The 14,286-nt window shown below is 37.0% G+C and overlaps 3 protein-coding genes across 4 annotated transcripts in view; 2 read left to right on the forward strand and 1 right to left on the reverse strand.

Annotated features, from left to right (window-relative positions):
- LOC112521313 overlaps positions 1 to 4,292 on the reverse strand; it is a 9,772-nt gene extending 5,480 nt beyond the window's left edge. The window contains exons 1-6 of the mRNA XM_025130090.1: positions 4,071 to 4,292; positions 3,724 to 3,785; positions 3,526 to 3,600; positions 1,177 to 1,252; positions 888 to 958; positions 566 to 667 (exon numbers count right to left, since the gene is read on the reverse strand). Coding sequence (XP_024985858.1) covers positions 566 to 667; positions 888 to 958; positions 1,177 to 1,252; positions 3,526 to 3,600; positions 3,724 to 3,785; positions 4,071 to 4,125 — 441 coding nt within the window. The 5' untranslated portion in view covers positions 4,126 to 4,292. The remainder of the gene's footprint in view (positions 1 to 565; positions 668 to 887; positions 959 to 1,176; positions 1,253 to 3,525; positions 3,601 to 3,723; positions 3,786 to 4,070) is intronic.
- Positions 4,293 to 6,434: 2,142 nt separating this feature from the next.
- LOC112521541 (plastoglobulin-1, chloroplastic-like) lies at positions 6,435 to 9,627 on the forward strand. The gene is made up of 4 exons (XM_025130457.1): positions 6,435 to 7,024; positions 7,453 to 7,648; positions 7,732 to 8,048; positions 9,177 to 9,627. The coding sequence occupies exons 1-3, from the start codon at positions 6,447 to 6,449 to the stop codon at positions 8,041 to 8,043; spliced, it is 1,086 nt and encodes a 361-aa protein (XP_024986225.1). The 5' UTR covers positions 6,435 to 6,446; the 3' UTR covers positions 8,044 to 8,048; positions 9,177 to 9,627.
- A 2,687-nt stretch (positions 9,628 to 12,314) lies between these two features.
- On the forward strand, positions 12,315 to 13,805 carry LOC112521301. 2 transcript variants are annotated; one of them, XM_025130075.1, is made up of 3 exons: positions 12,315 to 12,721; positions 12,817 to 12,870; positions 13,003 to 13,805. In XM_025130075.1, exons 1-3 carry the CDS (start codon positions 12,418 to 12,420, stop codon positions 13,131 to 13,133), a joined length of 489 nt encoding a protein of 162 aa, XP_024985843.1. In that variant the 5' UTR covers positions 12,315 to 12,417; the 3' UTR covers positions 13,134 to 13,805. The 2 variants fall into 2 exon arrangements, with proteins under 2 accessions (XP_024985843.1, XP_024985844.1); XM_025130076.1 differs by having other exon boundaries at positions 12,346 to 12,721; positions 12,946 to 13,805.
- The last annotated feature ends 481 nt before the right edge of the window (positions 13,806 to 14,286 follow it).

Consider the following 14,286-nt stretch of genomic DNA (forward strand, 5'->3'; position numbering starts at 1 on the left):
ACTTGCCAACACATTCCTAGCCTTAACAACTCATCACTAGCTTACTTTCTATATGTAGCAGCTGCTGGAGCATTTGTTTATGTATAAATATGTGTATTTAAGGCTGAAATTTGAGATTTATTTAATAAAAACTAGGGTGTTACAGAAACCTATATTAATATACCCTCCATGGTGAACCCACATAAATCAAATGATGAGAAAGTCTAGGAGTAACAAACAAGAACATGCATGTCATAAGGGAAACCCAAGCAAAAGGCTCCTCCTCTTTGCAAGAGTTGAGTAGGGAAGTCTTTGTACGTGGTCCTTGCATTTTCCAAAGAGGATGTTGTGACTCAAGCTCAACCCCATGATACTGTCACAAAGTGGGGAAGTATGTGTTGAGAAGACACGTGGGAAAGCATAAGAAGTTATAACAGACTATTATCCAAGCATATTAAGGCAACATATAAAAAGAGAGTTGCTGGGAATACAATCATTTAAAACTGATTTGATATACAAGGAACTCTGAAATTGACGATAAAAAGAGTTCACAAAAAGCCTCTCCGTCTCTATAATAGGAACTTACCGCGAGAGCATCTGAAACTTGTTCCAGATGATTTGTCAAGTTTGAAACCGCATTTGCCATGTTATGCTTTGTCACATACATGAGGTCTGAAAATGAAAGACCCTAAAAGACAATTTGAGACAGAGTCAATCTTCAAAAGTTCATGTTGACAAAAGATTTCACAAACAAATTGAAACCATTTGTGTGTGTGAGTTGGTGCAAGAGAACAGGGGCATCTGAGATTATCAAATATGCAAGACCAAGCGTACAACAATTCAAAGTAATGAATTGTGTTGATATGCAAAACTTTGAAGGAGCAGCAGCAAGTCAAAACTAATCACACCTTCCACCACATGTATCCATACCCCACAGCCCCCAATGCAGCAGCTGGTACCAGCAGAGATGTTACATTACCTGTATCAATGTAAGATTGAGATTACAGAAACAGAAATAAGAAATTGAACCAAAAAGCATCTGACAATTGCCTCAAAATGATCCATCAAAGTTTATGTTAGACATGAGCAGAGTCTACATCAAGAAAGGGATGGCATGATGATGATACGAAATATGAATCATGAAGCAAGCCACTTAAATGTGTTAGAAAAAGGCATGCAGAAGTACAGAAAACCTACCACCAGAACCTCCATTTAAAACAGTGATCTGACGTGCAGAAGCCAGTTGCCGAACTTCCATTGCTAACCGACGAACCTGTTTTTTGTTAGCATGAAAGTCAATTGCCATATGATAGAAAAGTTGAGATCAAATATAACTTCAATAAAGGAAAAACAATAATGATAACGGCACCAGCAGCAGAAGATCGCCAATTTCACCTGTTAACTCTAATCTACACTTCATTTTGTGGATGGCAGGCAGCAAAATTAGGGGAAATGGACTGAAATAGACAATCCCATCAACCAAATTCACTATTTAGCCACTTGTTAGAGCCCCTTCCCAAAATAGCCGATCTTTAGGCAGATGCTTTACACATTTGCATAAAGACTAATTTCTGTGGGAAAAAAGAAAAAAAAATCCTTACACATATGTGTAAGGATTCTTACACAAAAAATTGAATCCTTACGCAAAAATCTGAACCTTTACAGAAAGAAAAATCTTTTTTTATCTTAAAATCGAGTTTACGCAAATGCGTAAGATGTCTAGGTAAACTCTGACTAGAATGGGAATTCAATTGAAAAAGTGGCTAAAAATTGATTCGGAAAATTGGCTATTTTGGTCAATTTCCCCAAAATTAGGAATCGCACTTGTCTGAGTTTGATTCAGAGGTCAAGTGAGAAGAACAGGATGAAAACAAAAATACTACAGCACCCACCGCAACATAAAATCATAGGGGAGAAATCACCACCATGACACTGCATTCTATGTTGTCCTGCTTGAATCGTCAAAAAATTTCAGTACAAGGAGACCAGAAGCACACTACCCTTGAGACAGTTTCTTAACAGTGCATCAGTAGCCAACTAACTAATTTTTGGGGGAAGAATTTTTTATATTGAACTATATTTTTGGCTGCTTTTGGAAAGAAATGAGCTGACACACTTGTAATCACAAGCAAAACCAAAACAGAAATTGCATTTAATCCAGACATCCTTGAGTATATAGATACAACAACGCAACATCCAGAAGTTATCAGTATCTGCAACCTCAAATGATACAGCGTCTGATGAAATCAAACTACATTGAACCAAACAGTAACAACTTAAAGGAGAAAACCTTGTTCTGGCTACCGTAGCAAGTTTGTTATTTCCAAATTAGCCAAACAACATAGCTCATACATATGGGTTAATAGGGAATCATGTGGCTTTTATGTCTCCTAGATGAAAGTACGTCCTTGTTAGCTAGTTGTGCTTTTGCTATAGCAAATAAGCTGGATAGCCTGTTTATGTCAGGTTGCCTCCCTCAAGGCATCAAACAAAAGTAATAGCAGAATAAGTAATGTGCATTTGTTTAATATATCTTCATAGTTCTAAATAATTTAAACTTTCAGGAGATACAATTAGAGTTAGGGTTTAATCATTAATGATTTATAATATCCTCTATTCAAGCCAGTGGACCCACTATGCTCAAGAGGTTAGGCAAGGGTTCTACAAGCTACTGTTGTGAAATCACTAACTACACCACTCAAGAGTATGATTCAAGACAAAGCACAGTGTCCTATGCAGCAGTCAGGAATTTCATCTTCCGCAGCTGCCTGGACATCAGTTGACACACTGTATGCATTACTTATTTGCTTTCTATGTGAAGTCTATTATGTTCCATTGTCTTGCCTCCGGCATACAGTTTGATTTTGCTTTGAGATACTCACTCCACTTTATTGTTGTTACCAGAGTTTTACTGTTACCGACTTACCGTCAGCATCATGTGTCAGTCTACAATCTCTCGAGCCTTGAATGATTATGTAATGTGTTCCCCTTGTGGGGGAACCCAGTGAAGCCTTCTCTTAGCCTGCAGTCTGTTGTGATTAGCTCAGTTGTTCCATCCACTCGCATGCTTTAATCGCCTTACCTACCCAGAGAATCAAAGCCATTGTGGCTCTTCCAAGCAACATCAAGACATGTACTGCTACTCCAGATGGTTTTAAAGAATGTTCTTTGTATGTATTATTGAATAGGACCTTTATATGGAGTTGATATATCAAAAGTTGTTCAAGTTTCACATGGAGGGTTCTTCTAAGAAAAAGAATAGGATAATCCGTTAGATCATCCACCCAACCTGTCATCAATTTCTTTCCTTTTTTGCTTTTGTCTATACTTAAACAACCATACCTATATGGCAACAATGCATAATCAAAACATAAACAACTGGCTTGATCCAGTTTAGCATCAAGGTGGTTCTGTTTACGCTCTAAATCAAGAGTGTATGAAAGTGACTTGTCGAAACGTTTCTTTCTTGCTGTTGTTAAAATAATTGCCTGCCTTTCTGTCAATTTTTCTGTTTTGAAAAATACCATCCAACAAACAAAGCAGTACCTGGCCAGCAATGGCATCAGAATAATCACCTTCAGCTCCATCTCCCTGCTTTCCCTCATATCCTTTCACCAAACCCTGCTCAGTTAAACTCCATCAACATTAAAAAACCTAAGCAACTAAATAATTAAAATCTCACAGCATCAAATGCATATTACTTCTTAGTGAGAGGGAAAGGGGAGAATTGATGGCATCTTTTACCTGAAGTTCGCCCAATACATCAGAAAGCTTGCCATTGTTAAGCAGCAATGTACCAGTGTATCCTGCAAACAAAATACGTCCATTCAGTGTATCTCTTACACACACCTCAATATACACACGCACATGTTTTTTGAACGGCAAGGAAGCTCAGACACATACGTCTCTCGAACAAAAGGCCAAATATCGTAGACTCGATTGGTACCGTTGGGTAAAAGTCACATGGTATACGCTCACATATTAGGGAACGAAAGGTGCAAGATATGATCGAAATAATCAACACATATACAGATGAAAATCATAGGTAATTATGAACCAGATGGAGTGTGTATGATTGTGCAAAAAAAAACCTGCTCCTACTAAGATGATGATCTTAGAAAAGCCCATTCCAGCTTGCATCGCCATGGCTGCGGTTCAGAACTGCTGAAGTACACCAACGACTACTGTAACTCCGTGCCCAAAGGACGCCGTTCGAACTGCGAAGATTGTGGCGGTGGCCCCACCGATATGCACTTCCCGGAACCAAGCCCGACGCCGGTTAAACAAGCACCTAATGTGGGCCGGTCCGGCCCAGAGAAATCCTATTAGTCCATGATTTTAAATGGAAGATGCTGTTAGGATCGGTCCAAATCAATAACTACAATTTATTAAAGTTTTATGTTTTGAATTTATATAATTAATTTTAAATAAATATAATTGATATGATAAATATTTTATTTTAAATATAAAAAATTTAAAATATAATTAAAATAATTATTAAAAATACTTAATTATTATTTTTATAAAAAAATATATTATTAAACAAAAAATAAAAAAAAATGAATTAAATAAATACACAATAAAAATTTAAATAGTTAGTTTGGTACTAATATCAATATTTTTTTAATTTTTTATGATATCTTTATATTTATATTATATTTAAAAATAAAAACATTATCGTTTTCTCAAAACCATACAAACTCGTATTATAACATCGACTGAGACAAAAAAAACACAAAACATATGTATATCGTTGCATTGTGCGAGTACCCTTCTAGTATATATATATATATATATATATATACACACAGAGTATATTATAAAGCATTTGACAAAAACTCTTAAAAACCATCTTTTAAACATGAAGTACTATTTATTGATGCATATTACTTAAAATTCAAGATTACAAGTAAATTATACGTAAGTACAACTTAATAAAGCTTCATATTTTAATTTGTGTAACTAACTACAAATAACCATAATCAAATAGATGATAAATATCTCATTTTAAATATAAAAAAATCGAAAATATAATTGGGATAATCATTGAGTTCTAACAAACTACTTAATTATTATCTTTATAAAAAATTATATTATTACTTCGTTACTAAATCTAAATTAAATTACAATAAAAAAGATTGAATTAAATAAGTTACACAAAAACATCTACCGAAACGGAATAAAACAAAACACTAAAATTGAGATATATCTCATTGCATTGCACGAATACCCTTCTAGTATATATAAAATGATGATGTGATGCATTGTTAGAGTATGATTCTTTTAAATTATTTTTCTCATTATCTTGAGTTTTCTAAAATATCAAATAAGTTAAAGACTTTTTTACCCTTAAATAAAAAATGTGTATGTCTCACTATAAGAAGGATCATTTGGTAATTTTCCTTTCGATTTAATAAAGTTTAATCTCCAAACTATCCAACTTTCTATATACATTCATTTTACTCCATTTATCTCTTTAATTAATATCTCAAAAAGTAAGTAGGGTAGCAATAGGTATGGAAATTTTCTTTGACTCCAAAATGATAGCATAAAATTTGAACTTAGATATCTCATAGGTTTTTTTTACTTTATCCAACTAACAAAGGTTGATATATTATCTCATATACTGATGAAATTGATAGCATTTCTCGTGTACGTTTCATCATTTGGTGGACATGAATTTATAATAAAAAAATATCTTACAATACATTGTTTTTTATATATGGAATTATTTTTTCTCTTCAATTAAGTACATTTATATGGTTGTTAATTGTAATTTCTATGTATAACCTATTTTAAAATCTGTTAATTATTAATTAAGCTGCAAAACAAGCATTTTAAGCTGAAATGCAAAATTGTAGAGACTAATCTTATGCACACTCATTATAACAATTAATATTGCACATATGCTTGCAACTAATCATTTTTATACAAGTTTTAACTTTAATGTCAAAACATTATATTGCGACAAAAAAAATGTATGAAATTCTATTCGTTACAAGAAACAATATTAATGAAAATATGTAATTTACATCTCAATAACCCCAATAAATTTATTGTCTTTTATTACATCTAATTAGTTGTCAATTAAATTAAACACTATTATTTACTTACTGGGTAAGATTTTAGTCCATCAAAACGACATCGCATATAATAATTTACCCGGTAAGTGTTTACTGTGGTAAGAGTCGGCGCTCTCACTTACTGGATAAGACTTCTGGTCTTTGTCTCGCTCTTTTCAAGTAAGATTTTTGGTCCTTATCATATTCATCCTATGAGGTAACGTGATTTGATAAGCATTTACTAGAATAAGCATTTTGGTAAATGACCCCTAAAGAGAAAATATCGGTATCAATAAATGGTTAGACTATTTTTTTACAAAATAAAGAGAATGAGTGAAAAATAGCATATGCGGAAAGACCAAAAAGAGATCATGGGAAAACTCCTCCGAAGCCATACACTTGACAATGTGGTCTCTCATCTTTTCCCACAGCCCATCATTCCTCTTCCCCAATTCCACCGCCACCGCCACAGGCCGTTCATTCGCCACCGCACCCCTATCCTTCTCTGTTTCCCCTTCTCGAAACCCCAGAAGAATCAAATCTACAATCGTTCGCTTATCCTCCAACAAACCCCCAATCACCCCCGGAGGGAGCGACGAAGACGGGTCGGAACCACCCACCGTGACAGACGAATGGGGCGAGAAATCCGGCCTGGAACCCGAACCATTGACGAAATTATCGTCCTCGGATCCTCCCAAAGACGAGGACGAGTGGGGAACAGATGATTCGGAGCAATCTAAGACGTATTCTGTAACCGGTAACGGTAGTGCGGTGGCTGAATCTGCTGGGGTTGAGGATAATAGTAAGATTGAAGCGCTGAAAAGGTGTTTGGTGGATAGTGTTTATGGGACTGGACTAGGGTTTAGCGCTTCGGCGGAGGAACGGGCGGAGGTTATAGAGTTGGTGACTCAGTTAGAAGGAGCTAATCCGACGTCGGCACCTACAGATGCCGTGGAGCTTCTTGATGGCAAATGGATTTTGTTGTAAGCACTCTCATCATCCCTCTTTTGGTATATAAATTGGTATTAATTTTCTTCAAACTAATAATCATCCGAACCATGACGAATTCGGGTTATTCGATTGTGTTCGATTAATCGATTAATTATAACTTATCCGGTTAAGTTTTCGATTACTTTGAACTATTTAGGTTAAATCGAGAACTACTTTCAGTTATTGAATCCTTATGAAAACATGGCATTTATTTACCTACAAGGAAATTGTTGCATTTATTTTGGGATGGAAGGAGTGGTGATTACATTAAGCCTTATGAAATTATAGATGTAAATATTGCTTAACATGTTGAAAACAGACACAAGGTTTATTTCATTTGGGATAAAATCAAAGCCGAAAGGCTTTAATTTATAGGATTTAATTCCGTTTGTGAGCCAATCATTGTGTATGGACCCATCAGGTACACCGCATTTTCCGAGCTATTACCACTTTTGGCAGTTGGCACGATACCGTTATTGAAGGTGGAAAAGATTTGTCAAGATGTTAATACCAGCAGCCTTACAATAGACAACTCCATCACATTTTCTACCCCTTTTGCTACTTTCACGTCCACCGCATTGGCAAATTTCGAAGTGCGAAGCCCGTCAAGAATCCAGGTACTGTTTTTCTTGCCGGATAACATTCTAGTACAAAATAGAGCGGAGGAAAATGATATAAATGAGTGGAACCTAATTTACAGGTAGAGTTTAAAGAGGGGAGCTTTCAGCCTCCAAAGATAAAATCGAATGTAGATCTTCCCGAAAATTTGGATATTTTTGGCCAGAATATAAATTTGTCAGCGGTCCAGCAGTCACTCAACCCATTGCAAGAGGCGGTGGCCAATATTGCAGGTGTAATTTCAGGGCAAGCTCCTCTTAAGATTCCCATTCCCGGGGAACGGTCAAAATCTTGGCTTCTTATCACATATCTCGATAAAGATCTGCGCATATCCCGAGGGGATGGCGGGCTCTTTGTTCTTGCCAAGGAAGGTAGTCCTCTTTTGGACCCATAGACCAGGTACTGCTTTCAGTTTCCGTATGCCTGATGACAGTTGCAGGATTTCCATTCGGGTGACTTTTTGATATAGAATTTCTTGCTTGCCTAGTTGTTGATACCGGAACGATTAGCTTTTTTTCCCCCATGTCTGAAAGAAAGTTAGTCGTTCTTTTTCTGGTAACTTTTTGATATAAAATGACTTGTTTGTCCTTGACATCACTAAAGGTGCGTTTGGTATGCAGACTACATGGGACGGGACGGGACAAAAAAAATAGTCCCATGTTTGGCATGCCATGGACAAAAATTACATGGGACAAGATGGGACTATTTTTAAATTTGATGGGACAAAAGTTGTTAATTTTATTTAGGTGGAACAAGATGGGACTAAATGCAAATTTACTATCTTACCCTTAAAATCCAATAGAAAACCTAAACCCTCTTTTGCATCGTCTCTTTCACACCCCGTTCCAGTTCCACGACGAGAGCTCTTCCACACCGCCTCCTTCCACCGCCTCCTTCTACTTTTTGATTTTTTTGTGACTTTGATTTCTTTATTTTTTTGTGACTTTGATTTCTCTGATTCTCTTCTGGTATGCTCCATCTTCTACTTTTTGATTTTTTTTTATTTCACTGTTTGATGGTTCCCTTGCCATCAAAAGAAATCTTGATGAAAAGAAAAGCATCACAAGAACAATGTTGGATTTATATTTAATGTATTAAACTTGATTACAAAAACTATGTAATTAAAATATATTTTGGTTGATTTGTCGTCATTTTACAATCATTATATGATATAAAATAACATTGAACAACATTTAAGGGTAATATGGTCATTTTAATAGTTTTGTCTTGTCCTGTCCTAGTTGTACCAAACATGGGACAGACAATTAGTCCTGTCCCGTCCTGTCCCGTCCCGTCCAGTCTGCGTACCAAACACTACCTAAGAACGATGGTATTTGATTCAGATTCATAAGATTCCAAAAAGGTCATTCGAATACTTAAAAATCAAACGAACCCAATATATTTCACTCCAAAAGTAGGGTCTGAGGTGAGATGTACATGGTGGTGAAATCCTGCAAATATTCAGTTCGGTTATGGTCGTGTTTTAATGTTGTACGCATGCCTCACAATGTTGTTGGCCATGAACAGATCCAAGGCATGATGAACACGTAAAGGGAATCCCGAGGTGTTTTAAGCCTGCCAGTGGATGGACATAAGAACAGGTATATGTAGATCGGATTTAAAATTTTGTAATAGATTTTTTGAAAAAGTCTATTTGTGCAAATTCTGTGTCATACCGTATCATCAGTCCATAGATGACTCGATCCTATAAGCTTTGATTTAAATAAAATGTCGAGCTAAATGCAAAACGATGTTCATCTCTCATTTCGTTTGGTTTTTGTCACCTGAGACGAGGAAGGGCGTAGTAAGTGACGAAATGCTTCGAGGAGCTGAAGATAAGCACAGATCCGGAGATCCCGAATAGGTTAACCTTTCAAACTGCTGATGAATCCACGGGCCATTTATTTTTCTCGTTGTTGGGCATATGTATAGAACTAATTTTGGGATTGGACACAATATGAAAGATCTTTTAGATGCACATATCCCTCCGAGAGGGCGATTGGGACGTGGGTATAAGGGCCTTTATGATGCAATTAATAATTTGATTCATTTTCAAAGCAGGGGGGTTACACCGTCAAATTTAACCTAAAATTCAACCAATTACAAGAATCCATATCTGGGTAAATATACTGTTACTAAAGTTGCTTCTTTGGACAAGCAAAATGGATCGACTGAGAAGCAGGTGAGCATGGGCAGGGCACCCATCATTAACGAAAAAGTCAAACAAGTTGACCAGAAGCTTCAGGTCTACGAGAAAGCCAAATCTGCATTTGCAGCTGCAGAGCAAACAGTAACTGATGCCGGATCTACCATTATGAAGAGTACACATGTATTTACCGTATGCTACTCGGGTAACTGGAGTTTTCAACAAAGTACCGAAAACAGCCTCGGAAGTTGGGCAACAAACGAAGGAGAAAGTGGGTCAGGCGGAAGATGAAAAACAGAAGATGGTGTACGACTTTGCACAAGTTCATTTATCCGAGTCTCCCAAAGCAGCTTCGGTTCCAACCGAGCAGCAGTGGCTGCCTTCCAAGTCTTCACAAATAACTCGTACTGGTGCAGGCTTAGAATAAGTATGGTAAACCTTGTAGTGGTGCAGACGTAAAAAAAGGATACCCCAATACAACGTTTAATATAAAATTTTACACTGCAAATCAAATATAAAATTTTAGACTGTCAATGTGAAAACTAGGTGAAGTAATTGGCAATTTGATATGGATGGCAATAACTTTTGAGCATTTGACGATTCTACTCGGAGGTCATCGGTTTTATTGGGAATTTTCTTAGGGTGCGTTTGGTTTGCGGGATTGGAATGGAATTGGGGGGATTTGGATTTGAAATCCATTCCAATCCAGTGTTTGGTTTGCTGGATTGTGAGAAATTGAAATCCGTCGCTTCCTTTGAAATCCCATGAACAATGGATTTAAGAATCCTTCCCATATACATAGGATTTTAGAATCCATTCCTTTTTGCCCTAACCTACCCGTCTCCATCTTCTCCTCCATCGCATCGCTCACCTYCGTCGCTCTCTCCCGGTCGTCTCCGTCGCCGTCGCTTCCCCCCCCGGTCGTCGCTGTCGCTTCCCCCCGGTCGTCTCCGTCGCCGTCGCTTCCCCCCGAGGTCGTCTCCGTCGCCGTCGCATCCCCCCGAGGTCGTCGCCGTCGCATCGCCCCGAGGTCGTCGCCGTCGCCGTCGCATCACCCTGAGGTCGTCGCCGTCGCTTTCCCTCGAGGTCGTCTCCATCACCGTGGCTTTCTCCCACCGTCGTCTCCGTCGCCGTCGCTGACCATCTCCTCCAGCCTCCATTTTCATCCTCCATTCGCATCCTCCAGGTAATTTCTACTTAACAATACGATTAATGCTCCGATTTGTACTTCGATTTCTGCATATTATACTTCAATTTCTGCATATTTTGTGACGATTTGTACTTCATATGCTGTTCCGATTAATGTTCCGATTTGTACTTCATATGCTGTTAAAAAAAATTCAAATCCTGCAAACCAAACACAGGAATGGATTTTAAATCCAATCCAATCCAAATCCCATAGAATCCAAATCCCTCCTGGGAATCCAAATCCCTCAGAAACATTCCCGCAAACCAAACGCACCCTTAGTTGTTCTTGGCCCCTACGAGTAGTTGAGTCACATGTAAACCGGTCTGGTTCGAACAACCATAATGGATTTGTAAGTTATAAAATTTCGAAACCGGTTTTTGGTCATCATTGATCTTCAAAAGAAATCTGCAAACAAGGCCCAATATAAAGGAAGCCCATATTTTTAAACATTCAAAAGAAATTCTTTATTTAGAGTGGAGATGATTTGATAAATATATATTATTTTTATAAATTAATTTTTAATAACAAGTTAATTGTTTCTCAAAATGTTACTGTATGAGTCGTAAAAAGTAAAAGAAAATCAAAATCTTGGTATAAGGAAGACGCATGACAACAATCGAAGTTTTTCTTTTTTGAAGTATATAATATTTATATATAATAAATGGAACAAAGAAACTTACACATATTCCTCATTTTTTGTAAGGTTTGAAAACTCTTGATCTCCTAAGAGATCAAAAACTCAACATGCCGTTAGGCCAAATACCATTTGGTAAAGTTCTTACTTGTATGTTGTAAATGAGAGAGAATATTTTTACTCGGTTAGTGTATATTGGGTAAGAGATGTTTATAAATAATCCATTTGATGGTCGAGAATGTCACCCAATAAGATAAAAATGATAACTCTTGACAGTAAGCACTTACTCAATAATAATTTAAGTAAGCGGAAATGAAAGATAATAATTACAAAATAAAATTTCCAAGTATGACATTCCTTCAAGTTTTGCCTCTGATGTATAGCTCAATTGGTAAAGGAGTAGGGTGACTTTGCTCAAATACAATATATGTCTTCGGTTCGATCTCAATCCCCTGTGATTAGCCCCAGTCGTTGAGTGAGCCAAAAAATACCTCTTCACATTGGTGTTTTTGGAGACAGGTTTCATGTGAGGTTAATTGGGCTACTGGTAATCAACTTTTTGTTCAAATCTCTATACTTTAAAAAAAATTTGAGGGGAGCTTTTGTCAAAAGATATAATTCTTAAGGGTATTTAATGTTAATTAGCAAAAATGGGAAACCTAATGGGCCCTTTTGTAAAAAGGTATTTTGATGGGAAGGGCAAAATGGGAATATAAAAACGAGAGGGGAAGAGGGCTTTAAACTCAGCGGCATAAATACTTGCTTCTCTATCTTCCTGTCTAGTAATTAATTAGTAAACATGCACCGCCAATCACTCGGATCACCGGCTTCAAAGCTTCATAACCATGGGGTTCTCTTCTCAATCGCCGGCGCCGGAGTTATCAAGGACGACATTAACAATTGTTTCACCTTAGAGGACCAGCGGAAGGACAAAATAGCATCATGTTCGGCCGGCACAGCCGACGACGAACACAAATCACAGAAGCCTTATCAACAGAAATCAACATTAGTATCTTCTTCGAGACTAGTTCATCTTATTCCACTCCTCACATTCTTATGCTTCCTAGTCCTCTACCTATCCTCTCACGATCCTTCCAGGAGAGGTAATTCTTCATAATATACTGATTCAAGTCATTTTCAAATTAAAATTCATTCTAAATTCGTGTTTTTTCCGTATACCGTCGATTTTGTCCCCCAGATTTAGCTCCATTCAGTGGATTCACAACGCTTTCGTCGAGGAAGTCCACCATAGGTACAATACAAAATTGCACAACGCTAAATGTTGTTTGATTTACATTAATTATAGATTTGAACTATTTTTAATCAGGAAATTTCCTTCGAAAGTTAATTTAGTCAGTTGTTGCTGCTCTGTAATAACTCGTAGATTCAACTGATATTGATAATATCGGAGGAGGATCTCTGGAGATCCAGAAGAACGATGTTCTGGCAATTCGAAGCATGAGGAACTTGCAGCAACAAGAACGCCATCGTCTCCATCGGAAATTCGGACATTAAAGTCTAACCTACTTCTCCGTCTCTTTCTCCATCGTTCGGGAGCTTCGCACGTGCGTAAATGCAGAAAATCTATTTGTTTCTACCGCGTGTGTATGGTTATCGTATAGTATATACATGCCATTCTGTTTTGTGCATGTGAATTTGGCATTTTCTGTAAGCACAAACTTACCGCGTGTGACTCTCCTTGGGAAAAAGAATTTATGGATCGATTTTTTATTCCAAAAAAGTTGTCCGTACTCGAAGTGTGATGAATGCAAAGTGTTGAGCTAAAATGCGCATGTACATGTGACTGGTTCACAGGCGTACTTTGAGAACCAGGAACGCTCCTTCTGCAGGTTCGCAAGTGTCAAGGTTGTGCTAGAATGCGCATTGTTATTGAGGCGTAACATAGAATAGATGCGCTTTTCCCTCGAGAAAGAGAAAAGGTAAATAAATGGAGTACAGCTGGAAAAATGGAAGTATAGGACCGTTGCTGTACTCGGGGTTCGCAGTTGAAGTTGTTGACAGCTAGCGGGAGGGGCATTTTGGTAATCTGATGGATGATCATCACTGACGCAAATGCCATTTCTTCTTATTTTATGGTACATCTGGACCCTTCTTCTGCTACTGCACAGTGTATCAGATCACCATTTTTCCTTCTCTGTTTCATGTTTTATTTGATTTCCATTGCTACACCTTTTTCTAGCACTTCATTTTATTTTTCCTTCTTAAGAACATGATCACTAGCTTTGGGTCATTTCCAACCTGTTTCATCTTTTCCATGAAAAAACAATTCAACGTTTGAATGGATTCAATGTTGGAATACTATCAACATCAATTGGTTGCAGGTTTCAAATTTTTGTTGTTTTTTAATCAGCATAAACTGTTGGACAATAATAATTGGTTGGTTCTATAAGATAAGATGATGAAACCCATATCAATAATTTACAAAATAAAATTTATATCTTCAATAACTTTGGACTAAAATAATTGCTTTCACTTTCATATTTACATATTTTCCTATATATTTTTCATACACGTGTCACGTATGTATATATATACACACATATGTATATAGGATTAGATTCACGTGAGACCAGCCTGTTTTCGTTAGACCCGTAAGACCATTTTTTTACATTTGAAATTTTATAACAAAACGCTGTGAAGATAAAAA

The sequence above is a fragment of the Cynara cardunculus genome (genome assembly GCF_001531365.2).
Source record: "Cynara cardunculus var. scolymus isolate 2C chromosome LG 11, CcrdV1, whole genome shotgun sequence".
In the NCBI taxonomy this organism is placed as follows: domain Eukaryota; kingdom Viridiplantae; phylum Streptophyta; class Magnoliopsida; order Asterales; family Asteraceae; genus Cynara; species Cynara cardunculus.

Bases quoted from the DNA above. Each gene is read 5' to 3' on its own strand.
- LOC112521541 (XM_025130457.1), top strand. From the start codon at position 6,447: ATGTGGTCTCTCATCTTTTCCCACAGCCCATCATTCCTCTTCCCCAAT. The intron at 7,025-7,452 runs GTAAGCACTCTC...TGGACCCATCAG, and splicing joins GATGGCAAATGGATTTTGTT to GTACACCGCATTTTCCGAGC. The intron at 7,649-7,731 runs GTACTGTTTTTC...CCTAATTTACAG, and splicing joins GAAGCCCGTCAAGAATCCAG to GTAGAGTTTAAAGAGGGGAG.
- LOC112521301 (XM_025130075.1), top strand. From the start codon at position 12,418: ATGCACCGCCAATCACTCGGATCACCGGCTTCAAAGCTTCATAACCAT. The intron at 12,722-12,816 runs GTAATTCTTCAT...TTTGTCCCCCAG, and splicing joins TCACGATCCTTCCAGGAGAG to ATTTAGCTCCATTCAGTGGA. The intron at 12,871-13,002 runs GTACAATACAAA...AATAACTCGTAG, and splicing joins GTCGAGGAAGTCCACCATAG to ATTCAACTGATATTGATAAT.